Source organism: Akebia trifoliata, chromosome 10, assembly GCF_017979445.1.
Source record: "Akebia trifoliata isolate Shusen 1 chromosome 10, ASM1797944v1, whole genome shotgun sequence".
In the NCBI taxonomy this organism is placed as follows: domain Eukaryota; kingdom Viridiplantae; phylum Streptophyta; class Magnoliopsida; order Ranunculales; family Lardizabalaceae; genus Akebia; species Akebia trifoliata.
In genome coordinates, this window is record NC_141384.1 from 1,299,653 (window position 1) to 1,324,887 (window position 25,235).

At 34.8% G+C, this 25,235-nt stretch overlaps 2 protein-coding genes and 1 long non-coding RNA gene across 4 annotated transcripts; all 3 read left to right on the forward strand.

Moving 5' to 3' along the window:
* Nucleotides 1-1,602: 1,602 nt before the first annotated feature.
* Nucleotides 1,603-9,335, forward strand: LOC147392620 (pyrophosphate-energized vacuolar membrane proton pump-like). Its single transcript, XM_086456427.1, has 8 exons — nucleotides 1,603-1,954; nucleotides 4,715-5,289; nucleotides 5,899-6,278; nucleotides 6,579-6,665; nucleotides 6,759-7,089; nucleotides 7,748-8,158; nucleotides 8,253-8,312; nucleotides 8,839-9,335. Exons 1-8 carry the CDS (start codon nucleotides 1,708-1,710, stop codon nucleotides 9,043-9,045), a joined length of 2,298 nt encoding a protein of 765 aa, XP_086312553.1. The 5' UTR covers nucleotides 1,603-1,707; the 3' UTR covers nucleotides 9,046-9,335.
* Nucleotides 9,336-13,225: 3,890 nt separating this feature from the next.
* On the forward strand, nucleotides 13,226-19,599 carry LOC147392621 (pyrophosphate-energized vacuolar membrane proton pump-like). Of its 2 annotated transcripts, none has more exons than XM_086456003.1 (8): nucleotides 13,226-13,617; nucleotides 15,643-16,217; nucleotides 16,305-16,684; nucleotides 17,205-17,291; nucleotides 17,392-17,722; nucleotides 18,129-18,539; nucleotides 18,957-19,016; nucleotides 19,123-19,599. In XM_086456003.1, the coding sequence occupies exons 1-8, from the start codon at nucleotides 13,371-13,373 to the stop codon at nucleotides 19,327-19,329; spliced, it is 2,298 nt and encodes a 765-aa protein (XP_086312129.1). In that variant the 5' UTR covers nucleotides 13,226-13,370; the 3' UTR covers nucleotides 19,330-19,599. The 2 variants fall into 2 exon arrangements, with proteins under 2 accessions (XP_086312129.1, XP_086312130.1); XM_086456004.1 differs by lacking the exon at nucleotides 13,226-13,617 and adding an exon at nucleotides 13,780-13,846.
* Nucleotides 19,600-23,124: 3,525 nt separating this feature from the next.
* Nucleotides 23,125-23,797, forward strand: LOC147392622 (uncharacterized). The gene is made up of 2 exons (XR_015182411.1): nucleotides 23,125-23,227; nucleotides 23,359-23,797. It is a non-coding gene; the product is annotated as an uncharacterized LOC147392622 (long non-coding RNA).
* Nucleotides 23,798-25,235: the final 1,438 nt, after the last annotated feature.

Consider the following 25,235-nt stretch of genomic DNA (forward strand, 5'->3'; position numbering starts at 1 on the left):
GTCATAGATAAAGTTGCTGAGTGGTAATTTTGTATTTTTAAACAATGTTATGGACATTTAATATTTAACTTTACTGTGCCGTTTTCCCTCGTAATAAGAGATCTCGGCTTCTATTTCGCCCAAGTTGTTTGTATCAGTCAATTTATCGCGATATATTAACGAGATTTACAACTAAACATCGTGATTATTTCTTAAATAATTGGAATGCAATGCCACGTTGGAATTACTTGTTAGTACGTACACACAAGTACTACGTACATACATCTACTTTTGCCACGTGTGAGATAAAATTTCAATTTATCGCAAAAAGGAGAAAATGAAATCTGAGAAGTTGGACTTGCTTAGGGTTTAAGCGTAACCGTCAGGTTGAGGTGGGCCCACACGGACCACCTATGATAGCGGAGTCTCAACTCAAGAAAAAACTTTGAAGCGGACAGTTCTCATCAAAATTTTGAAGACACCCTTTCCCTTAGATTACACGTGGTATTTTAGGAGGTGTTTAAATTTTGATGGAAATGTAGGGACGTCAAAATAATTTAAACGCCACGTGTCATATAACGAAAAGAGTTTCTTCAAAAATTGAAGCAGACTGTTGGCTTCAAAGTCGGACTCACTAACTCCTCCTTGAAGACCTCGGAGACGAAGCAATTGCGAAATTACAAAAATGTCCATTCTTTTCGGAAAGACAAAAAAGGAAAGAAAAAGAGTATTTATCCACTCAGAGAGAGGGTTCAACTGTTGCCCGCTATTAAATAAATCAAAATAAACCGTTTGGGCCCACAAGTGACGTTAGGTTTGCTTAAAGAGTTATTATTCTATGCTCCTTAGCTTACTAGATATGATACTCCATGCATACTCTGATCCTGAGATACATTAGGACCGGACCGTTAACATAAATCTAAAAAAAGAAATGCTTAAAAGGTGAAATCAATCAAGGATTGTTAAAATTTGTTCTTATTTTAAGATTTGACCCACCAATCGAATGGTCTGGATCAAAATATAATTCAATATTTCATCAAATGAGAAGATTGATAATTTGAATCAGTTGGATCCTATACACACGATTATAATAAAAATGATCTAGAATAAGAGTTATTGGATTTGGTCTCAGTTCCATTTTGTTTAAGAATAATGAAGAATGCACACTGTTGGGTACGTGGCTGATGTGACAAGGGCATAGAATCACACATCTTTTTCTTGTGTATCTCGATGAAAATAATCTATATTCCTATATCCTTACCACATCAGTCGGGTACAATCGATACGCCTTTTTGAGGAGTACCATGCTTAGTGCTGCCTAGAAGCATAATATATTTACTCAAAGGGAGTAAAGGAAAAGCTGATTGGGGGCATGAAATGAGTCTAAAATACGCTTCAGGCGCATCATCTCTGTTTCTTGAATTACTCTTAGGATAAGAATATGTAAAGAGAAATTCAATTGCCGCACCAACTTTTATTTACAACACATCAATCCAAATGAAAATTTGTATGCGTACATGTGGATTGGTGTGTTATAAGTAAGAGTTGGCGAGCTAGTAGCATCTTTCTAAGTGATACAACGAGAGAGAAAAGAGAAATATAAATAGAACAGAACCCCTCGCGAGGTTTACAGGTTTTTTAGCTCTCTCTCTCCAATCTCCATTTTTTTCGGTCATTTTGAACGGAAAATCTTCTGTTTTCCGGCGTTATTCCGGCGTAATCTTTACAATGGGAGCGACGATTCTATCAGATCTATTGACGGAGATTCTGATTCCGGTTTGCGCCGTGATCGGAATCGTATTCTCTCTGATTCAATGGCTTCTGGTTTCTCGTGTTAAGGTCTCTCCCGAAGAGGAGATTCCTTCCAACAATGGCAAGAACGGTTATGGTGATTATTTGTTGGAAGAAGAAGACGGAATCAACGATCACGGTCTTGTTCTAAAATGCGCCGAAATACAGAACGCTATCTCTGAAGGTGAGTTTCAGTAGTTTTTTTTAAATCGGATCTGGTAGTGTTTTTGTTCAATCTTGGCTAGAGTGATAGATCTTGTTTTGTTTTTAAGACATTTATTTAGTGTCTCTTGATCTACGTAGCTCTTTTTATCTGTTTGGAATCTCTATTTTTCTCTCATTTCTATCTCTTTTTTTTTTTTCTGAAACTAAGCACATATTAGTGTTTTGATGATGCTGATGTTTGAGTATTGTTGAAGAATTGATCTAAAAATAGGAGCTTTTTTTATGTTTTATACTTTGCTGGTATTATTTGATGATGTTTCTGCAATTGACGTTAGTTTGATTGGTTCTTGTTGTTGTTTATATTAAGAGATATTTAATTCAAATAAAAAAAGAAAGAAAAAGTTAGTCTCTTTGCCCCTAAGATCTGTATTCTGTAGTGAAGAGGAGGTCTGTTTTCTTCTGGAAAGGCTGTGGCTTTGGATTGTACCTCTCTCCTATAGTTAAAAAATGAGTCTTGTACTAGGCAGACATTGTTTTAAAGCTTGTTTTTTTTTTGTCTCGTATCTCCCTCGCATGGTTTTAATTCTCGTCCGAGACCGAGATCGAGACGACTCGTCTGATTCGTCCCGAAACGGGTTGACAAGTCATCTCAGATCTGATGTGTTTCTCAAAAGCCATTCCATTATCTCATTGTTGGACGAGGTGACTCCAATCATGGTTTTGACGTCTCGTCCTTGGATGGCACTGAGTTGTCTCGGATGAGACCATCTATTTAACTCGATTTAAATTGATTGATTTTTGTATTTTAAATTTAAAATAATTATCATTCTTTGATAAAATAAGATAAGATAGATTAGAAAATATATAGTCATAAAGTAATGTTTATTTATATAACAAATATTTAAATTCTAAAAGAATAATTATTTTAATCAAAATCTACAAAATCCCAGTTGAGTCAACCGAGTTTTACTGACTCGGACAAGTTTTAAAACCATGAGTCCAATAAATTGGACAACTCGTCCAAGATGACTCGGTCTTGTTCACGGATGGAAAGAGAAGTCAAACCGAGTTTTAAAGCCATGTTCCCTCTACACATTGAGTTGAACTGTCCGATTCATCCATTTAACTCAGTTTATAATTATTTATTAATATGTATTTGTACACAAAAAATTGTAATTTTTTATTATAAAATGAAGTAGATTAGAAGGTGATTAGTCACAAGACATATTTTTATTCAGATAATAAATATATTGTAAACAAAAAAAAAATACAAGAACCCAGTTGACTCAGCCAAGTTTTACTGATTCGGTTGACATTTTCAATATCTCGGACGAGTCAATGTGAAGGTTGATACACTGACCATCCTGCTCCTTCATCTACGATGCCGAGATGACTCAGGATAATTTTCTTGGGATGATATCTCTTTATGCTATTATTTTTGTTATTGACACAGATGCCCTGTTTATGAATTTCATTGTTTAGAAAAAAAAGCTTCCTTCAAGAAAACTTGCTAACTGTAGATCTGTACGCCTCGGGATGCACGGCTCCCTCAAAATACACTTTTTTATGAGGAAGTGCAATCGTGTATACAGGTGTACAGATCTACGATTCCCGAACTGTCACATCAGTGAGTTGATTGAGTATGCCACCTGGCCAGTCATTTTATCAGGACTCTTTTTCTTTTTTATAAATTATGGGTTCTAGATACGTTTTGGCTTTTGTTAAACTCTTCCTCATAAAAACAAGTCATTGATGGGATTGGTGGCCCCAAAGGAAGTATGCTACAAAGCATTAGGATTGGTGAATCCTACCATAAAGCATTTTCAAAGGGCAGAACATTAAGCTTTTGATATTGGTAATGGGTTCAAGTCTAGCTCATCCACTGAAACAGGAAAATAAATATAACTCAATGAGTATACTAAAGAAAGTACTCTAATGATGGTTTTTTTTTTTTGTTGTTGTAAAAATTAGCATTATGGAACCACTATAAGGAAGTTTAAAAAGTTGGATGTGGAGAAAGTTTTCTCAAGTCCAAGGGCTATATGTAAATAGTACCTCGGTTGGTTTGGTGTCCCAGTGAAAGACTTAAATGGTTTGATTATCATTTTTTTTATATTTTGTTTTTTATTTTATTTTTTGGAAATCATTTTTGTAGCAATATTGTGTGACGGCCCACACAATTTTTTCATGTGGACTGTTTAGGAAAAGTTAGTAGATTCGATGGTGGTTAGGTATGCGTTCTGTTTTATAACACCATAAATTGTTTCTTGATTTTCATTTCAAAATGTTCTCTGGAATTTTTATCAATATTAGGTGATCGTAACGCAGTATATAATACTTGTGATTCAGCCAATCCAAGCAGTACATTGTTGAGTTTCTCTGTTGAGTACATCTGGTCAATGTCGAGTTGTATGGCACAAATTGTTTTTTGGGATGAGTACGATTGAAGTGTTTTGTTTATGTTGTGTATTGAATAGAAGCTGATTTTCCAATTAGTATTTAACTTTGGGCAACATACACAAAGTCTGTTTCAATTTATGTGACTTCATGAATTCTTAGTTCAATTTTACAAGTTTTCATTTTCTTGTAGCAGAATTCATTCGGAATTGTGTAGACTATGTTTTGGTGATTTAAATCCTTTGTATCCTTACTTATTTTATTGGGTTTTACTATTACTGTTCTTTATTAGCTTTGCTTAGTAATTTGTGGTCACTTCAAATCCAATTTTTGAGTTGAGGTTGGGCAGATCTCTAAGATGTGGCCTGTATTGGTGTAACAGGAGCAACTTCCTTTCTTTTCACTGAATATCAATATGTCGGTGCTTTCATGGTTGCTTTTGCAATCCTGATTTTCCTCTTCCTCGGTTCCGTGGAAAGTTTCAGTACAAAGAGCCAGCCTTGCACCTACAATAAGGAAAAGATGTGCAAGTCTGCTCTTGCAAATGCCATCTTCAGTACCGTATCATTCTTGCTTGGTGCGATTACTTCAGTGGTCTCTGGTTTCCTTGGAATGAAAATTGCTACCTATGCGAATGCAAGAACAACTCTGGAGGCAAGAAAAGGCGTTGGAAAGGCTTTCATCACTGCTTTCAGGTCTGGTGCAGTTATGGGCTTTCTCCTTGCTGCCAATGGTCTTTTGGTGCTTTACATTACTATCAATCTCTTCAAGCTTTACTATGGCGACGACTGGGAAGGACTCTTTGAAGCTATTACCGGTTATGGTCTTGGTGGGTCTTCCATGGCTCTCTTTGGGAGAGTTGGTGGAGGTATCTACACAAAAGCTGCTGATGTTGGTGCTGATCTTGTCGGCAAGGTGGAAAGAAACATCCCAGAAGATGACCCACGAAATCCAGCTGTAAGAAAAATACTTTTTTTTTTTTAAATTCTGAAAAAATCTCTAGTGTTTAACATACTTGAGTTTGCCTACGGCACGGGCATCAACTTTGGCGTTAAGGGGGTAAAAGAGGAAAGCCAATAGGGAGAATTTATAGGAATCCAAGAAAAGAAATAAAAAATATAATCCACTGAAGAAGATAAAAAAGGCAGAGAAATACTGTTGAAATCAGTTAAAACTAATCATTTCTTTTCTCTAAAATCCCTGAAAAAGGAAGAGAACATCTAAATATAAATTACAACAGTCGAAGAAACACAAGAAGCACCTATTGGTGTGTGATCACGTAAATGAGACCAAAGCTAATGCAAGAGAGAAGGTTTTCCTCTGAGAAGTGAAGAAGTTCTATTTTTGTAAGGGAAAGATAAAGAGGTGTGGGAGAAAATTGAAAATGGGCAAGGGGGGGGGGGGGGGGGTTTAGTGTTTGCGGGGGAGAATTTTCCACCATTGGATCTTCTCAACACAATCTCACACTGTGAACTGTGTTTGTGGGGCGCGATAAAACCCTATTTTGTATAATAGATTTTTTGCATGTAGGTTTTGCTAATTATGATATTTCTTTCTGCTTTTCAGGTGATTGCTGACAACGTTGGTGATAATGTTGGGGATATTGCCGGGATGGGATCCGATCTTTTTGGCTCATATGCTGAGTCCTCATGTGCTGCCCTTGTTGTTGCTTCCATCTCCTCTTTCGGGATCAACCATGAGTTCACTGCAATGTGTTATCCCCTGCTCATCAGCTCTGTGGGTATCATTGTGTGTTTGATCACCACCCTTTTTGCAACCGATTTCTTTGAAATCAAAGCTGTCAAGGAAATTGAGCCCGCATTGAAGAATCAGCTCATCATTTCCACCATTCTAATGACTTTTGGCATTGCTCTTGTTAGTTGGCTTGCCCTACCATCGTCCTTCACAATCTTCAATTTTGGAGTCCAGAAGGTTGTGAAGAACTGGTAAGCTCCATCAAAGTTTCTTTATTTCAAAAGATAGGTGTAGATGTTTCAAGTGCAATTTTGGAGACCCACCCCACATTCTGATTCATTCAGCTGTACTGAAGGCATCTCAACGTCAATAAAATCTGGGTATTTTTGTAAATTTGGATGCCCTTCAATATATATGGACCAATGAGAATGCGTGGTCTCGGTCTCCAAAAACGAACTCAGGTGTTTCTTAACGAACCCAAATGTTTCTTAGATGCATTTTGATAGTTTTACTAGCAATGTAAAGTATTACAAAACTCATTGGGATTGCAGGGAATTGTTCTTCTGTGTTGCTGTCGGTCTATGGGCTGGACTGATAATTGGGTTTGTAACCGAGTATTACACTAGCAATGCATACAGGTACTTAAATTTTTTAACATTCCTCGAATTCTTTTCTACCATTAATTTATGATTTCTGTGCTCACTCTCTAATTTCTTCCTCGTATGTTGCAGCCCTGTGCAAGATGTTGCTGATTCTTGCAGAACTGGAGCTGCTACTAATGTTATCTTCGGGCTTGCTTTGGGATACAAATCCGTCATTATTCCTATTTTTGCTATTGCTGTCAGTATTTTTGTTAGTTTCAGCCTTGCTGCCATGTATGGTGTTGCAGTAGCTGCTCTTGGAATGCTCAGCACCATAGCTACCGGATTGGCTATTGATGCATATGGTCCCATTAGTGACAATGCTGGTGGCATTGCTGAAATGGCTGGCATGAGCCACAAAATCCGAGAAAGAACTGATGCCCTCGACGCAGCTGGGAACACTACTGCCGCTATTGGAAAGGTATATCATTGCCATAGTAATAAAAAACGGCATTTTTTATAATAAAAAAAAACGTGTTTAAAACGTCTTGTACGAATATGGGTTTTGATAATTGTAGACATGGGACATAAAGTTGCCATGTGTCACCTTTGAGGCCGCCATGTGGCATCATAAAAATTGCCACATGTCACCCTTGAAGTTGCCATCTGAGGCTTTGACCATCATGCGTAGTTCATCAGTGTAATATCTTGTCCTCATCTTGTCTGAGCTCAACTAGGTCCACACGATTATCTCATGAGCGTAGTGCGACCTTGGAGTCTTAATAATCATTATCATCGAATATATATTAATATCTTATTCGCACTATTTAATAATAATATATTGATGTAACAGTTTTTCATTTTTTTTCATAAGGTATCATTTTATACAAAAGATATGTTGATGAGTAAAATATTTTTTGGCGTCAGAACATTTATTATTTTTGAGAACATGTTGTATTGAAAAAATATAATAAATTAAAATAAATATTTTATGTATTATTAGATATATAAATTTTTCATAATTTTCAATATATTTTTTATGTTAAATCTTTTTTTTTTTTTTCCTGTTTTCTATGTTTTTCCAAAGTTTTCCCTTCTTGTTTTCTACCCCTATTGATACAACGTCCTTTTGTTTCTAGGGCTTTGCCATTGGTTCAGCAGCTTTGGTCTCTTTGGCACTCTTTGGTGCTTTCGTGAGCCGTGCATCTATTGTAACTGTTGATGTCCTAACCCCAAAGGTCTTCATTGGGTTGATCGTCGGTGCAATGCTTCCATACTGGTTCTCGGCTATGACCATGAAGAGTGTGGGAAGTGCAGCATTGAAGATGGTAGAAGAGGTGCGCAGGCAGTTCAATACCATCCCCGGTCTCATGGAGGGCCATGCCAAGCCCGACTATGCCACCTGTGTCAAGATCTCTACAGATGCATCCATCACAGAAATGATCCCACCTGGTGCATTGGTCATGCTCACACCCCTTATTGTTGGAACTGTCTTTGGCGTCGAGACTCTATCTGGTGTCTTAGCGGGCTCCCTTGTTTCCGGTGTACAGGTGATGTTAGAAGTACTTCTATCCGAAGATCTTACGATATTACGTGCATGGAAGGATTTTATCTTCTGAACTTGTGTGTTTTTAATTTTGACAGATCGCGATCTCCGCATCTAACACTGGTGGTGCATGGGATAATGCAAAGAAGTATATCGAGGTAAACGTGGTAGACCTTCATTTTATTTTGAGTCGTGCTGAAGTGACTTCAAGATTGACCTCAATTCACACTTTTGCATACATGGAGGTGAGCACACAACCATAGATGCTTTTCACTCGTATCTCAATAAAAAGCATCTATGGTTCTGTACACACATCAGCAATGTCTGAATTGAGGTCACTCCATCATTATTCTTTTATTTTATGGGTTTTGTTAACATGTGCCCTAAGGCCACACATGAAGGCGCATTAAATACACCTTGGAAATAAGCATTTGAGGATATTTGAAAAAAAAAAGAGTTAATTTTGAGGGCATTTTTCGTAGGAAGTTAAATTTCCAAGGTGTATTTAATGCACCTTATTGTGTGCCCTTAGGGCACATGTCAACAAAACCCTTATTTTATTTTTTCCTCAAACGTCAGATTTGCACACATTAATTTCTGTATACATGATCTAATATTTTCCCGAGAGCATTTTTTGTTTTTTTGGGTGTGATTTACCGACAATTTGGAACATGAATATGTCAGGCTGGTGGTTCGGAGCACGCAAGGACCCTTGGCCCAAAAGGATCAGAGCCACACAAGGCGGCTGTGATCGGTGATACCATTGGTGATCCACTCAAAGACACCTCAGGTCCATCTCTCAACATTCTTATCAAACTCATGGCTGTAGAGTCGCTAGTGTTCGCACCATTCTTTGTCAGACATGGTGGCCTGCTCTTCAAGATTTTCTAAAATAAGCCTCTCTCAATCCTCATGATGCTTTGAGTGATAGATAAGGTACTATTATTAGTGTTTTTTAGTGTCTTTTACATATATGTGGTAGGTTTTTTGAGTTAGGATGGCAAATTTTCCTGTTTATCTGGCTGACGTTGATCATTCTTATTCTTTGGGAATGATATGAGTGGCAGTCATTATCGCTTTTATTTTATTTTTTTGGTTGAAAACGGTTTGGCTCTCAAATGTGTAACCTAATTGATTTCTTCTGATAAAGAGAACATTTTGGGAAGATAGGTTTTTTGTGATTCTCTTTGCTTTGTTCTTTAGTTTTTCAAGTTTCCTTCTTCTTCTTTATGTGGCAACAATTAAGACAAAAATCTGAAGGTTTAAAAAAAAAAAAAAAAGAACTTTGTGGATGTTCAGGATTTAGGATGAAAAATCTTTCCAAATTTGTGGCCTCAATTTGGTTGGACTTATTTGAATAAATAAAAGTATTTGTGTAATTGGTTTCTTTAACAAAACAATCACGCTTTTTTATGATGTGGACCATTTAGTTGTTTTAGTCTGATTTGATTTTTATTATATTATTTTGAAAATAAGGGTATTTGTAATTTTCTATCATTTAAAAATAAATGGTATTATGGGCCCAGACCAAGGATGTGTGAGTGTGACAAGTTGAGAAAATAAGGTTTAGAGAATTCTGATTTTACAAAATGATTAAAAAGATATATATCATAATTTAAAATTGAGGAATTAGATATGATTTAAACCAACTCATCAATTAATAATTTTGGTCTCAATGAAATCGAAAAATCTAATTGATCATATAATCATCTTTTTAAAGTTGAATCTTGATCATAATTGTAGAGGTCTTTTTTGTAAAAAATCTTGTGATCTATAACTTTAAAGATGTTCATCTCTCCTCCTATTGCTTTTGTTTTTTGATGGGGTCCTTGCACCACAAACACTTTAACACCAAAGTCAGAAAAAACAAATGAAATCCTGAAAAGAGTTTATTGCCCTAGAATTGCATACCTCTTCAATGGTATTGGTGTGCCTTTTTTCAGTTGCATGGGCTACTTTCCTTATAACGTTTCTTAATTCAACTTTATCCTAATTTAGTAGTTAAATCTTGCCTTGATTCTCCCCTTTATTTTGGTCCTAACTTTTTCTTATTGATAGTGTATCTAATTAAGCCTTCAAATCCCACAAAATCAGGGATCTTGAGCAATGTGGTGATACTCGTGGAAACTCCGACCTTAAGGCCAAGTAAATGCCTTCTGAATTACTATCTCCAATCTCAATTGGCAATATAATAGATTCGGCCTACCCTTAGAGCATCTCCAATAATGTTCTTTAAAATAAAGAGCATCTTATATATATATATAATATAAATAAAAAAAAGTAACAAAAGTTATTTTAATTAGAGTAAAATTTGATCCCAACTCTAATAGAGTTAACAATTCTTTCTCTATTCTTATATTTAATGTTATTTTACTTTTCAAACAAATATTTGCTAAAGTTTACTTCAATCCTACTAATGGTCGTGAACTCACATCTTGGCATTAAAAAAATATGATCCGATGCCACCGGCTTGTAGAGAATGAAATTCTAAGAATTTAAAAAAAATAGATATTATTTTTCACTATTAAATTTTAATTTTAAATTTTGAGAGTTCAATAGCCCTCTATTTTCAACACTTCAGATAAAGTTCAATTTTTTTTATATGAATTTTTCTACGAAATCTAGAAGGACAATGTGTTGGATTGCCAATGTGATAATCCGTGTGAGTCAACTACCCTGAATAAATAAAGTGTTTTTTTATTTTTTAACATCAAGTAACTAGTCGTGAAGGCTCTTTACATGTAGAGAGTGGAAGTCCTTTCTTTATTTTAATATTTACTTTTAACAAGTATCTTGGAGAACATTTTTTTCAACTTTCACCCTTTAAAGTAAAGAGTCAACTAACTTTAAAGAATGCTAGATATGCTCTTACTTGCTACCACCATGTGATCACCTCTTTAAGGGTAGTAGATTTTTTCCTCCACGATAGTCTTAGAAAAGGATTGTGTGCTAATAAACAAAATTAAATCTAGCTCTTTAATATTTCAAACTCTAGCCCAACCATAATTGTAAAATAGAGGTGTCTCTACATGTAGGACCTTTTGCTTTTTAGATCATTTATTTTCAATGTTATTTTCTCATCTTACCCCAAATATTGTGGTGGGCAACACCTAATCATTTTCTCATTCAAAATATGACCAACCAAATTAATAGTAGAGATCATATAATTGTTCTAATTGTGGAACATAGTCATCGTCATCAACACCATCATTTAAATCCTTATTTTAAATAATTCATACCATCATCATCTAGATTATTATTTCAAATATTTTGGATCAAGTAAACAATTTTTTTTTTTTATAGATTTTTTAAAAAAAAAGGAGATTTCCAAATGAGAGAGAGAGTATTAATGTTATTTTCCATTGAAAATAGACAAAGAAATGATTTTCTTAGAAAATGCGATTTTGAAATGTATGATTGCACATTTTCCCACTCAAAGCAATTTTCTACTGTAGAAGAGGAAATATTTCCTGCTTGACCCCCTAAGAAAATAACTCTCCCACCTCATGATGTTGGTTTTTCAAGATACAATTGACTCTGTTTTTGAAAATTTTCTTGCTAAAATCACATAGTGGAACTCATTTTCTAATTTAATTCAGTTTTTCATGATTGTTATTCCAAGAAATATATTCTCTTAGACATAAATTCACTGCAATCATACACACCCTTACGGAAAAAAAAATTCTATTTTGTCAGGATTGCTTTCGATAAAAATTGTTTTTGGAAAAAAATATTCTCTTAAATACACCCTAAGAATATGGATTAAGGAATAAGTGGATTTAAATAAATCTATTTTTATTTTCTTAAAAAAAAAACTAGAGAGAGTGTAGATTTTAAAGCATCAAAGAGCAATTCTAACTCATTTCTCTAAATTTTTCCTCCAAATTTAGAGAACATGCTCCACTCCAAATCAATTTGATCTCCAACCAAGTTCTTCTTTAAAGTACTATTCATCATTTGAAAATAATTTTCATTCACTCGAAAAGATTGAAAAAAAAAGGGGACAAAAATGGTATTTAAAATATCATCTAAAAATGACATTTATAAAAGAAAGGAGGATGAAATGGGTATTTAAAAAACCACGAATAGTGATTTAGAGAGGTCCTGTAAGAGCAACTTTAACTAGTCTTTAAAACTTTAAATTTAGAAATAGAGACATCTTGAACCTAACTCCGACCAGTTTCTATTTTAGAGAAAGCCTCTCCAAATCATGTTCACGTCTACAAATATATAGATGTTGATAAATTTTAGAGGGCTCTCTGAATCACTATTCATCTTTATTATATATACTTTTTTATCCTCATTTTTCATAAATGTCATTTTTTTATTCTCATTTAATAGAATATATTTTAAATATTATTTTTGTTTTCTTCTCAGATCAATTTTTCAAATGAATAAATAGTATTTGAGGGAAATGATTGGTTGGAGTTCAAAGAGTACAAATATGATATTAAAAAATTTCTGTACTAAACTGATGAACCAATGACATGGTGCCACATGTACTTAAAAAATGAACTCCTAATAACTTGAAAATTTTCTCTCCTCCAACCAATCAGGTTTGCATTTTTAATACACATGGCATGACGCCATTGGTTCATGAGTTTAGCATATAAATTTTTTAACAACAAATAACAGACGTGAGTTGGAATTGTTAAGAACTATCTCAAAATCTCTATATTTAGAGATATAACAGTAATTAAGGGGACGTTTCTCTAAAATAGAGATTTAGTTGTTATTAGGTTCGGACGTCTCTATCTCTTAAATTTAGAATTTTAGAGAAAACAGTTGGAGTTGGTTCAAAGAAGCGCGTCTAAAATACGCCATTTTAGTAAGTGATTATTTGCTCACAAAATTTCTCCATACAGTGTTCACAGAGTCTCTAACGCGTGCCATATCAAGTCTTAAAAAGGTATTTTTTTAAAATTTTAGACACGTGGACTCATGTGATTGGTGAAACCAGGATTCTATGAACACTGTCAGCAAAATTTTTGTGAGGAATTATTTTTGCCCTTTTAGTTTATCCGAATATGCCAACCTCAGCAAGTGAACAAGGACACATATTCTCTCTCTCTCTCTCTCTCTGTGTCTCTGTTTGTGGATATAAACCTCTCTCCTACACACAATCCTCTCGAGGTACACTGGTTTCATCTCATTTTGCAGGCATTTTGGTCAGAAATCAGTCATTTCTCCGGTGAAGTTCCGGCGAGATACTCACAATGGGAGCAATAATTCTCTCAGATCTCTTGACGGAGATTTTGATTCCAGTTTGCGCAGTGATCGGAATCATCTTCTCTCTGGTTCAATGGTTTTTCGTCTCTCGTGTGAAGCTCTCTCCAGAAAGACTGACCTCTTCAAGCAGCAGAAAGGACGGTTACAACGATTTTCTGATTGAGGAAGAAGAAGGTCTCAATGATCACTCTGTTGTTCTCAAATGCGCTGAGATACAGAACGCTATCTCTGAAGGTGATTTAAGGTTTAAATCTCGCAGTGTTTTTGAGATTTTTTTAGTGATTTTTCGTCTTCAATCTGGACTAGATTTCTGTAGGTTTTTTGTTGTTAGTTTTTGAAGCTAAAAAAAATTTGAACTTTTGAGTTTTTATACAAGTGATGGAGCAAAATTAGGATTTTGAAGCTGTGTTGATGGACAAGTGTAGTGATTTTGACGGGCTTCCCGAAACAAGAGCTTTTGAAGGTCTTAATGTCTTATATTAGTTCGAATTGAAAATTTTGTTTTATTTTATAATTTGTATTTGTAGTTGTTTTCTTTTCGTCCAATATTTTTCATGGTCATTAGCTGTACTAACTTTGCTTAGTTGATTATATGTCTTTGATTGATTGATGGATGTTGCTTTCGCTGACATTTAGTTCATGTAGTTCTGTTTTAGTCCGTTAAATGGAGTATTTTTAACGTTTTGGTTTTGTATTATTGAAAGACAGAAAGAAGATCTTTAGCGAACATGTCTGTTTATTTGATAAAGCCTGATTATTCTTTTCTTTTGTATTTTTCTAATTTAAAAAATATATATATATATATTTTATTGGCCTATATGGACTCATGGATGCTTCTCTACTAGGTCTCCCATAGCATAGACTCTTGGATGGGCCATTCTACCCCATTTCTTTATGGGGAAATGTTCAGCACCCTAAGTTTTACCACACACTTTAACAAACGTTTTTTGTCCTACATGGGTTAGAAGTTTTGGAATGGGCTGATTTTTGGTGAGGATGATCTCTATGATTAGAAGATCATCCTCCCCAAAAATCAGCCCATTCCGAAATGTTTAGCCCCATGTTTACACGTTGAAAAATCGTGGACCGTCCATTTTTTGTAAATCAATTTTGATGGGTTAGAAGTTTTGGAATGAGCTGATTTTTGGTGAGGATGATCTCCTCACCATAGAGATCATCCTCACCAAAAATCAGCTCATTCCGAAACTTCTAACCCATGTAAGACAAAACGCGTTTGTTAAAGTGTGTGGTAAAACTAAGGGTGGCGAACGGGACCCTTCTTTATGAACTAAAAGGGTTGGGTAGTTTTTTTTGTAATCGACCACCTGGTCCATTGAAATATGCTTTTCACAATTGGGTGGTCTAGATCTATTATTATAGAATAATGCTTTAGTGACCTCAAGATTGTACCTCATATCGCACTTTCCTGAAGTGGAAGTGTGAAGGAACCATGGATGGTTGTCATTGAGATACGAGTGAAAAAGCTTTAATGGTTCCTACACACTTCTACGACATGGAAGTGCGATATGAGGAACAATCTTGAGGTCACTCCAGCATGACTCATTATTATAATGTGGCGTGGTGAGCTGCGATGCAAAAAATACACGTATCCCATTTGTTTATGATATAAACAAGTTGGGCAGTTCGGATTGTTTCCCAATTGGGTGGTCTGGATTTATTGGCATCGATATGGTGCCCTATGGTAGTTGTGTGGTTTATCATACTGTATTTTTATCTTCTTCTTTTTTGAATGGTAAGCTGGACTTGAACCCACGACCTCAAAGTTGCTTTGCAATGTGTCAAACCAACTGAGGTCTATGCCTTTTTTTTGTTTTTTGTTTTTTTTTTGTATTATTATCTTTTATCAAGACAAGATCTCAGATTACTAAGTTGTGTATAGCTCGTGTCTTGTCTGGAATGATACTCATATGAGTTTTTTCTATGTGATGCTGAAGTGATGTGACATTAAAAGTGTGTATCACCTGAATCCTTCTAATTCAACCTATTTGATACAAGTAATGTACCCTCATTTCAGACTATTTTGTATACTTTGACCTGGACTCGCCTCAATTGCTTAATGAACCATAATTGTGTTGCTTATGGTACGATGCTTTGAAATCTTTGGTTTCTTTACATATTTTATTGGGTTTTTTTCTTTCTTTCTGTTACTGTTCTTTTTTTGTTTTGTTTGGTAGTTGTGGTTACTTCAAATCCAAATTTTGAGTGGTCTCTAAAATGTGGGATATATTGGTGTAACAGGTGCAACTTCCTTTCTTTTCACTGAATATCAATATGTCGGTGTCTTCATGGTTGCCTTTGCAATCCTGATTTTTCTCTTCCTTGGCTCTGTTGAAAGTTTCAGTACAAAGAGCCAGCCTTGCACTTATAATAAGGAAAAGATGTGCAAGTCTGCTCTCGCCAATGCCATCTTCAGTACCATATCATTCTTGCTTGGTGCTATTACTTCAGTGGTCTCTGGTTTCCTTGGAATGAAAATTGCAACCTATGCCAACGCCAGGACAACTCTAGAGGCAAGAAAGGGTGTCGGAAAGGCTTTCATTACTGCTTTTAGGTCTGGTGCAGTTATGGGCTTTCTTCTTGCTGCCAGCGGTCTATTGGTGCTTTACATTACTATCAATCTCTTCAAGCTTTACTATGGCGATGACTGGGAAGGACTCTTTGAAGCTATTACCGGTTACGGTCTTGGTGGGTCTTCCATGGCTCTCTTTGGGAGAGTTGGTGGAGGCATCTACACAAAAGCTGCCGATGTTGGTGCTGATCTTGTTGGCAAGGTTGAAAGGAACATCCCTGAGGATGACCCAAGAAATCCAGCTGTGAGAAACATAATTTTTTTAATATCTGTAGTTTGTAACAGCTCTGTGTTCGAGTTTTGCTAATAAGTTATTTCTTTCTGATTTCAGGTGATTGCTGACAATGTTGGTGATAATGTTGGAGATATTGCTGGGATGGGATCCGATCTTTTTGGCTCGTATGCTGAATCTTCATGTGCTGCTCTTGTTGTTGCTTCCATCTCCTCTTTCGGGATCAACCATGAGTTCACTGCAATGTGTTACCCTTTGCTCATCAGCTCTATGGGTATCATTGTTTGTTTGATCACCACTTTCTTTGCAACCGATTTCTTTGAAATCACGACTGTTAAGGAGATCGAGCCTGCGTTGAAAAAACAGCTCATTATTTCCACCGTTTTGATGACGGTTGGAATTGCACTTGTTAGTTGGCTTTGTCTCCCATCGTCTTTCACAATCTTCAATTTTGGAGTCCAAAAGGCTGTGAAGAACTGGTAAGCTCCATCACAGTTCATGCTTTTGCTACCTAGACAATGAACAAAGAAAAAGAAAAAAGAAAGAGAGTCCGACTACCCTTACTTGGTAAGATTTCAACATTTACCAAGGGTCGTTGACCTCACTGTGTGTCATCCAAAAACATGATCCAATGTCATAGGGTTGTAGAGGATAAAATTCTATGAACTTTGAAAAAATATAAAGTTCTTTTTCATTGTTGAATTTTAATTTTAAATTTGGGAGTTCCGTGGAAGTTCAGTAGCCATCCATTTTCAAAACCTTGGATGAAGCCCTTTTATTATTATTATTTGGATATGAGTTTTTTCCATGAATTCTAGTGGGCTATGTTACATTGCCAATGTGGTAATCCATTTTAGAAAACGACTTAAAATCTTATCAAGCAAGGAAAGTGTTTTTCAAAAAAAAGGAAAGAGAAAAGAAACAGTTGCACATATTTCTTAGTTGTATTTTGACTATTTTATGATAATATGAAGTTTTAACAATGTCCGGGGATTGCAGGGAACTGTTCTTCTGTGTTGCAATCGGTCTTTGGGCTGGACTAGTTATTGGGTTTGTAACTGAGTATTACACCAGCAACGCATACAGGTATCTAATATAAAAAAAAAGAAAAACATTCCAATTTGTCTTCACTACTGTCACTTAATAATTTCTATTTTAACAATAATTTCTCCCTCTTATGTTGCAGTCCTGTACAAGATGTTGCGGATTCCTGCCGCACTGGAGCTGCTACTAATGTTATCTTTGGCCTTGCTTTGGGATACAAATCAGTTATTATTCCAATTTTCGCCATTGCAATTAGTATTTTTGTTAGTTTCAGTTTGGCCGCTATGTATGGTATTGCAGTAGCTGCCCTTGGAATGCTGAGCACCATAGCTACCGGGTTGGCCATTGATGCATATGGTCCAATTAGTGACAATGCTGGAGGCATTGCTGAGATGGCAGGCATGAGCCACAGAATTCGAGAGAGAACTGATGCCCTTGATGCCGCTGGAAACACTACTGCCGCTATTGGGAAGGTATCATCGATTCCTTTTGTTTTGAGAGATGCTATTGTCACCCCCAACTTTTACTTATTACACCCCAATTTCTTAAATGATTTATCACACCTTGGTTAAAAACACACATTCAACATTACAAAAGTTCGGTTCAAGTTCTTACTTCAGCATTACAAAGCATTACAACACATTTAAACAAATTTAGCAATTGATTATAAGTAGGATTAGGCCCATATAAAATCCTAAATCTAGCAAATATAAATCTTTAAAAAAAAAAGAAGAAAAAGAGAGTTTCTATTGGCACCCCAACCTTTACTTATCGATAAGTAAAAGTTGGGTGCCACTAGCAGCTCTCTGTATTTTTCGTCCACCTCTCTCTTTTTTGTTTTGTTCTTTTTTACTCATTTAGACATGCTTTTGCTTCTAGGGCTTTGCAATTGGCTCAGCTGCTCTGGTGTCTTTGGCACTATTTGGTGCCTTCGTGAGCCGTGCCGCTATTTTAACCGTAGATGTCCTAACACCCAAGGTCTTCATTGGGTTGATAGTTGGTGCTATGCTTCCATACTGGTTCTCCGCTATGACCATGAAGAGTGTGGGAAGTGCAGCACTGAAGATGGTAGAGGAGGTGCGAAGGCAGTTCAACACTATCCCGGGTCTCATGGAGGGCCTTACCAAGCCTGATTATGCCACCTGTGTCAAAATCTCCACCGATGCATCCATCAAGGAAATGATCCCACCTGGCGCCTTGGTCATGCTCACACCTCTCATTGTTGGAACATTCTTTGGTGTCGAAACTCTCTCTGGTGTCCTAGCGGGCTCCCTTGTTTCTGGTGTACAGGTAATGTTAAAAGCATAGTGAAAAGAAAAAATGGTGATTAAATCACAATTTTAGTCATCATTAAGTCTTGATTTTTCAAAAAATCACGATGAATCATGAGTTAATCTTCAATTTTTGAAAAGTCACAGATTAATTTTATTTTCTGCATTTCTTAAGTATTATTTCTTCATTTAATATAAGAAATACATTTTTTTAACATTTTTTATATTAAAACAAAGTATTTTAAAAATTTTAATTTATTTGATGTTGTCCTGACTTTTGCCGACTTTTTCCCAAGCTTTCTCTTTCCAAATTATTCCAGAACCCCGACCTTTTCACTATGGTTAGAAGTACTAATCTATTTGACAATCCACATTACTTGAATTCAAGTATTTTATCTCCTAAATTTATGTTCTTTATATTTGCTCTTTCTGACAGATTGCTATCTCGGCATCCAACACTGGTGGTGCATGGGATAACGCCAAGAAGTATATCGAGGTTAACACTAACTAAGATTTTGTTTCATTTTTCTCCAATTTTTTTTTTTTTTGGGGGTAGCGCTGCTTGAATTTACCTTACAACTTGGGCTATTTTGTATGGTCAGGCTGGTGCTTCGGAGCATGCAAGGACACTTGGCCCGAAAGGATCTGACCCACACAAAGCGGCAGTGATTGGTGACACTATCGGGGATCCATTAAAGGACACCTCAGGTCCATCACTCAACATCCTCATCAAGCTCATGGCTGTGGAGTCGCTTGTGTTCGCCCCATTCTTTGCTCGCCATGGTGGCATCCTCTTCAAGATTTTCTAGATGATGAAACTGATAGAAACAATGGTGACACCTTTTTTTTTCTTCTTCTATCCATCTCATACGACCTCCTCGTAGCTTCATCTCTTATTTTTATTTATCGTTTGTACTATTGGTTTTAGGTATTATTTTTGGAATTCTCTGTTTTAGAGTTGAGGTTTCGGGCTTAGCAATTTTTTCTTTTGTTTTAATGATGATGATCATTCTTATTAACTGAGCTAGCATTTTATTTTATTTTTAATGAAAGAAGGAGAATTATTTAACAAAACTTAAGTTTTTGGGTAAGTCTTTGATGATGATGCTGAAGAATGAAGGAGGTATGGTTTTCGACATTATGATCCAACTAAAGTGATGTTTAAGTGGTTTATTGGACAAGACTCCAACAATCTTTGAAGTGTGAAATTTTTTTTTTTTGAAATAACAAAGACACAAAATTGCTCACAAGGATTTACGTGATTCAGCAATATGCCTAGGTCTGCAGAATAGAGTAAGAACAATCACTATTTTCTCATATGTTTTATAACTCTAGAGATCTCTATTTATAGAATCTAGAGTTACTAAAACATGTAAATTTTACCCTCAAAAATAGAAAATTCTTAAGAAAATAATACGCGATTGCCCTTTTCACTTCCGACGGGATGTTGCCCCCTTCTCTAACAATTCTGCGTAGCGCAACAAAATTCAAAACATTTACACAACATGAAGAATGAAGAATTTATTCGCATTAGAACACACAAATATAAGAATCACACTAGATTGTAGCTTTTGCTCACAAACAAGTCTGATCATGATGCAGTCTTCAATTTGTAAGTCATTGCTTCTTGCATTATTTTAAGAGTCATGCTAGAGTGACCTCAGTGGGGGACACACGAGGGACATCTTGACGTGGTGGTGTGCGCATGCCAGTAGATGCCTTTTTTCTGAGATACGAGTAAAATGCATCTATGGACACGCCACCACATCAAGATGTCCCCGTGTGTAATCTAACCCCAGTGATTGATATTAAACAATTGATTTTTGTTTTGAATTAAAACAGATTCTACCTTAATAATTGATTCGGATTGATTCTTAGTTGAATTAAGATTGACCCTAATAGAGTTTATATTGAAAATAGAGACTAATCTTAAATAGAAACAAACTCCAATATAAGAAAAAAAAAATCAAATAGTTATATTTTACCCAAATTTTCAAAGGGGATGATTTGCTTTTTTACAATGCAATTTGTTCTTATTCTTATGCGTCCCATAAAACTCTTATACTTCTCACAATCAAATGTTTCTTTGAACAAGGAATGGGTGATTGGTTGTATCAAAATCGGTCCTTGATCACCTAAAAAAAAAAAAAAAAAGGAAAAAAAAGAAAAGAAAAAGAAAGGACAAGAAATCATCTCTTGTCCTTGTTAATGGAATGGTTGATTTTATCAGAAAAATGTCTATTGAATATGAGATTGTCAAATATTTGAGCTCCGATAAGGTTTCATTCAATAACCTATCAAATTGATTTTAGATCAATCTTGTCATGATTTGAGAAAATTTGTAAACTATATAATATATTTTATTCTTAGGAAAAAAAATTATATTATATTTAAATTTATCAAGCTTATTTTTTTTAGATCAAATCTGATCTGGACCTGGTTAAAATTTTATTGGGTTAGATTTCAATCATAATATCTAGACAGATAAAAACCCAATCCCATACTTACTAGATTGGTTCTTGGTTTGATCCATTCCTTGTCGGACTAGTCCCAAATATAGTTAGTAATTCTGTGTAGGGCAAGATAAATTTACAGGATTAATTCGAGTTTAAAAACTTGGTAAAAGAATCGAAGAATGGAAAAATGTGTTATGAGAAAGGTTCAGGTATAATTCGACTTTGACGGAAAAGTCTCCTATCTTTCTAAGATTTGCTCTTTGTATATCTTATTTTTCAAAATCACCATCTGTACCATCTTTGAACTGATCCTTCATTAATTAAGAACATATGATACTTTTATGCATGTATATCAAACACTCAAGCCTTATTACAAATCAATAACACTTGGATACCTTAACATGTATTCTATTTTAATATTTATTATAAAATAGTATGTATAGAAAACATTTAAAACTAGGAATATTTTTTTCTTCTTATGATTAATCATACTATTAATACTAATCTTTATAATGCAAAGCACATACTATTTGACTTAATTGAATTATCAAGACCCACATTTAAAAAATCGAAGAGGAGAGAAATGTAAAAAGAGTGAAAAATCTAATTATTGATTAATAATCGTGAGATTCAATAACAAATAATGATAAGTGATTGTCTATTGATGAAGTGTAGAGAATATTATCATGCGATATTGAAATATAATTTTATTATTATAAAAATATGAGTTAATTTGTGTTTTTAACCCTCTTTGCAGAAAGTATTTTTGATTTGTTTTATTTGAAAACACAATAAATCGTGAATGATTCGAAAAGGTTAAGAAAGTCTTGAATTTTTAATAGAAGTTGAATTAGACAAAAGTTATAATCGTTTTGTGTATCATTTGGAAAATTTGGATATAATTCGTGAATTATTAGAAGAATTACTAACTATGGTCTCAGATCAACTTGATCTCATCTGGATCCGTCCTTTGACAGACATAATCCATCTAGAGTTGAATTAACAAATCATGTTCCCATTCAATGCTATCTAAACCCGTCTCAACAAACAAAACAATTGATCAAAATTCATGCGGAGATATGGCAAAGTTTGTGACTTTTCGATAGAAAAATATGCTCAAGAATTAAATTAAACCACCTTTAGAAACAACCATTGAAGACTAAAGATATTAGTGAGGAGCTAAACCTTGGCACAATTGATCTCTCTCTTTCCTTCCAAGTATTTTGGGACAAAGTTCTCAACATAATCCTTCAGCTTCAGCTTCAGCTTTCTAAATTACCCCAGCCTACTCTCATCAATAAATTCAAGGTGACTCGGTGTAAAACTTGAAAAGGGTTAATATATCAAATCTTAAACTAACTAGATTGACTCAAAAACTAGTTGAGTTGGAAGAGAACTCTTGAGTTTTATGTGCTATATTTGTTCTTTTCTTTTTTCAGAAAATAGCATGGATATTATTTTTCATTTTAGAATGTTGAGAAATATTTTATTGTGATCCATAGCTCAGTTGGTTAACTCAAAAATACATATATTTTATTGACTAGTGAGTCATTGAGTTGACTCAATGGATGGACGTCAAAGTTGAGTTAGGTTTTTAAACTTTTACTAACACCCCCATTTTTTAATTTTAACCCATCATCAAGTCAAGATTTCAAAAATGAAAAAGAGAGATGGAACATTTATTATATTTCCCATTTGGTCGCATGGGAAAATATATATTTCTGGAACTTTCATACAATATACCATAAATATTGTATAATTAAAACAATCTCTTAATAAGGGAAGAAATTAATGGGGAAAATATACACTTGATACCATAAACAATCCAGAACAGCATCCCGTTCCTATAAGAACATACGGTGTCTACGTGGCAGAGTTTGGTTGGATATAAAACACATAGGACTGCATGCATGGCTTGTTTAGGAACCCAATGTGTTTTAAAAACCAAACAAATCTTGCAACGTGGACACCATTCACATTTTAGAGAAACGGGATACCAAATGTGGAAATAAGAAATATTGAGGAAAATCTAGAAATTATTTGGTTAATTAAAATAATTCCAAATGTGGAAATAAGAGATGGATACTAATAAATAAATCCAAATATGGAAATAAGAGTTACTATATAATAACAAGTTTCTCTGATCTTTGAAATCATACATTTGGTAGAGTTTGATTTGATCTCTCATTAACAATGGCAGCATCTCTCAATTCTATCTTTGCAGTTCTCACGCTTTGTCTCCTTACAATAGGTGTTTTTTTATTTTTTTTATTGATTTAATTTTTTTTTAAAACACTTGAGTTGTTGTTGAAATTTAATAATTTTTTTTTTTTTTGAAATTGAATTTTATTTGATTTATTTATTTGATTTTTTAAATTACAGGGTGGTCCCAATCTCTGCTAATTTGTAATTTAAATGACATTAAGGTCAGTCAGGTTGAAACGGGTGTAAAGGTTGGAGCAATGATAGAGTACGAGGTAACGGTGAAGAATAGCTGCATTTGTACGCAAGGGAACATCAAACTGAACTGTGTTGGATTCAATAGTGCTGAGAATATGGACATTACGAAATTCAACAAAGATGGAGACCTTTGCGTGATTAACAATGGGGGTTTGTTGCATGTGAACAAATCAGTCGAGTTCAAGTACGCATGGAGCAGTTCCTTTCCATTTACTCTGAACAGCTCTCAAGTTTTTTGCTCGTAGGAGTATGTTTTTGTTTGAGAATAAATAAAATGTTCGACATTTATTTTGATGATTAAATGATGACATGTAATAGTTAAATTTGAAACTAATAAGAAAATTATGTTACTTCACTTGGATTTTATGTGTTATAAGAAAATTATATATATTTTTTTTCTTTTTTTTTTAAAGAATAATGTTGAAGTTATCTCAAGGATGGATCTCATGTCGCACACCCTGACGTGAAAATGTATGGGAATCATAGATGATTTTCTCGAGATATGAGGTAAAAGCATTTATGGTTACTATCCACTTTCATGTCAAGATGTGCCATATGAGGTCCAATCTTTAGGTCACTCTAACGTAACTCATTTTTTAAGATATAATACTGACTAATCCTTAGGACACCTGCAATTGGAAAAAAAAAAAAACCTTTGACATTTTGAAGGAAGTATTTTAAATATTGACAAAAATGTAGTGGCGTGAAATAAATACAAAATGTCATGTGTCTTGTAGTGAGGAGGGTTCCTCCAAAATTTTGAAGCGATCTGGCCCTCTTCCAAGTCGGCCTCCTTACTATCCTTACCCCCACACACACCAGCTCGTAGACCTATACATCCTTTGAGTTTGCTAGGATATCCTCTTTGGGGTTAAGGGTTCAGAGAAAGAAGGACAATGAAGTTAGAGGGGTTTTATTGAAAAATGAGAATAATAGTGAAGACGATATATAAAATTAAAAGGATATTCTTAGAAGTGGGGTAGAAAAGGAAAGATAATAATGTTAATAGGCATATTTTCATATTTTAGTGTTAGTACTTAAAATCTCGTTGTTGGATTTATAACTAGTGTTGAATTTGCCCTTATTTGAAAGAAAGAGAAAAACTATTCATCATCTCTCAATTTTATCTCGTTTTGAAGTTTCTTCCACTACATTATTTTTTCATTGTGACATCTAATCTCTTAGAATCTTGATAATCTGACTACCACATGTGGCACACTCAATCGACTCTCCTTACATGACAAGTTTGGGAACCATGAATTTGTATGTCTTGGGATACATGGTTCCCTCAGGTTACACATTTTATGGGGAAGAGCAATTTTGTATCCTGAGGCCTACATATCCACAATTCTTGAATTTGTCACGTCAGGAGCGTCGATTGAGTGTGCCACATGGGATAGTCAGATTACCAAGGTTCATTCACTTATGGTGTGATTTTATGTTACAATGGTGTGGTAATATCACCACCCTAATTGTATGGCCCTCCAGTAACAAAAAAAAAAAAGAAGAAGGCTTGGCTTGGGCAATCAAATCTAATGTTTTGGCACGATTAAACTTAAATTGGTATTGGCACCAATGCCTTTGAGCTCTTATGGGATACTAGGCTTGGGGTTAACTGTTTAAGTCATCTTTGATCAAACATGGTCAGTCACAAAATTGTCAGAATTTTTCAAAAAATTAATAATTTTTTTTGAATTGGGTACACCTTGATTAAATCAACAAATCAACAAATCATTCAGTGATCCATCGATTAAATCATCAAATGTGATACTATATGTCAATATTTGAATTCGATAATA

Coding starts and splice junctions, on each gene's coding strand:
- LOC147392620 (XM_086456427.1), top strand. CDS start 1,708: ATGGGAGCGACGATTCTATCAGATCTATTGACGGAGATTCTGATTCCG. Junction 6,666..6,758: donor TACACTAGCAATGCATACAG/GTACTTAAATTT, acceptor CGTATGTTGCAG/CCCTGTGCAAGATGTTGCTG. Junction 8,313..8,838: donor ATGCAAAGAAGTATATCGAG/GTAAACGTGGTA, acceptor TGAATATGTCAG/GCTGGTGGTTCGGAGCACGC.
- LOC147392621 (XM_086456003.1), top strand. CDS start 13,371: ATGGGAGCAATAATTCTCTCAGATCTCTTGACGGAGATTTTGATTCCA. Junction 17,292..17,391: donor TACACCAGCAACGCATACAG/GTATCTAATATA, acceptor CTTATGTTGCAG/TCCTGTACAAGATGTTGCGG. Junction 17,723..18,128: donor CTACTGCCGCTATTGGGAAG/GTATCATCGATT, acceptor TTTTGCTTCTAG/GGCTTTGCAATTGGCTCAGC.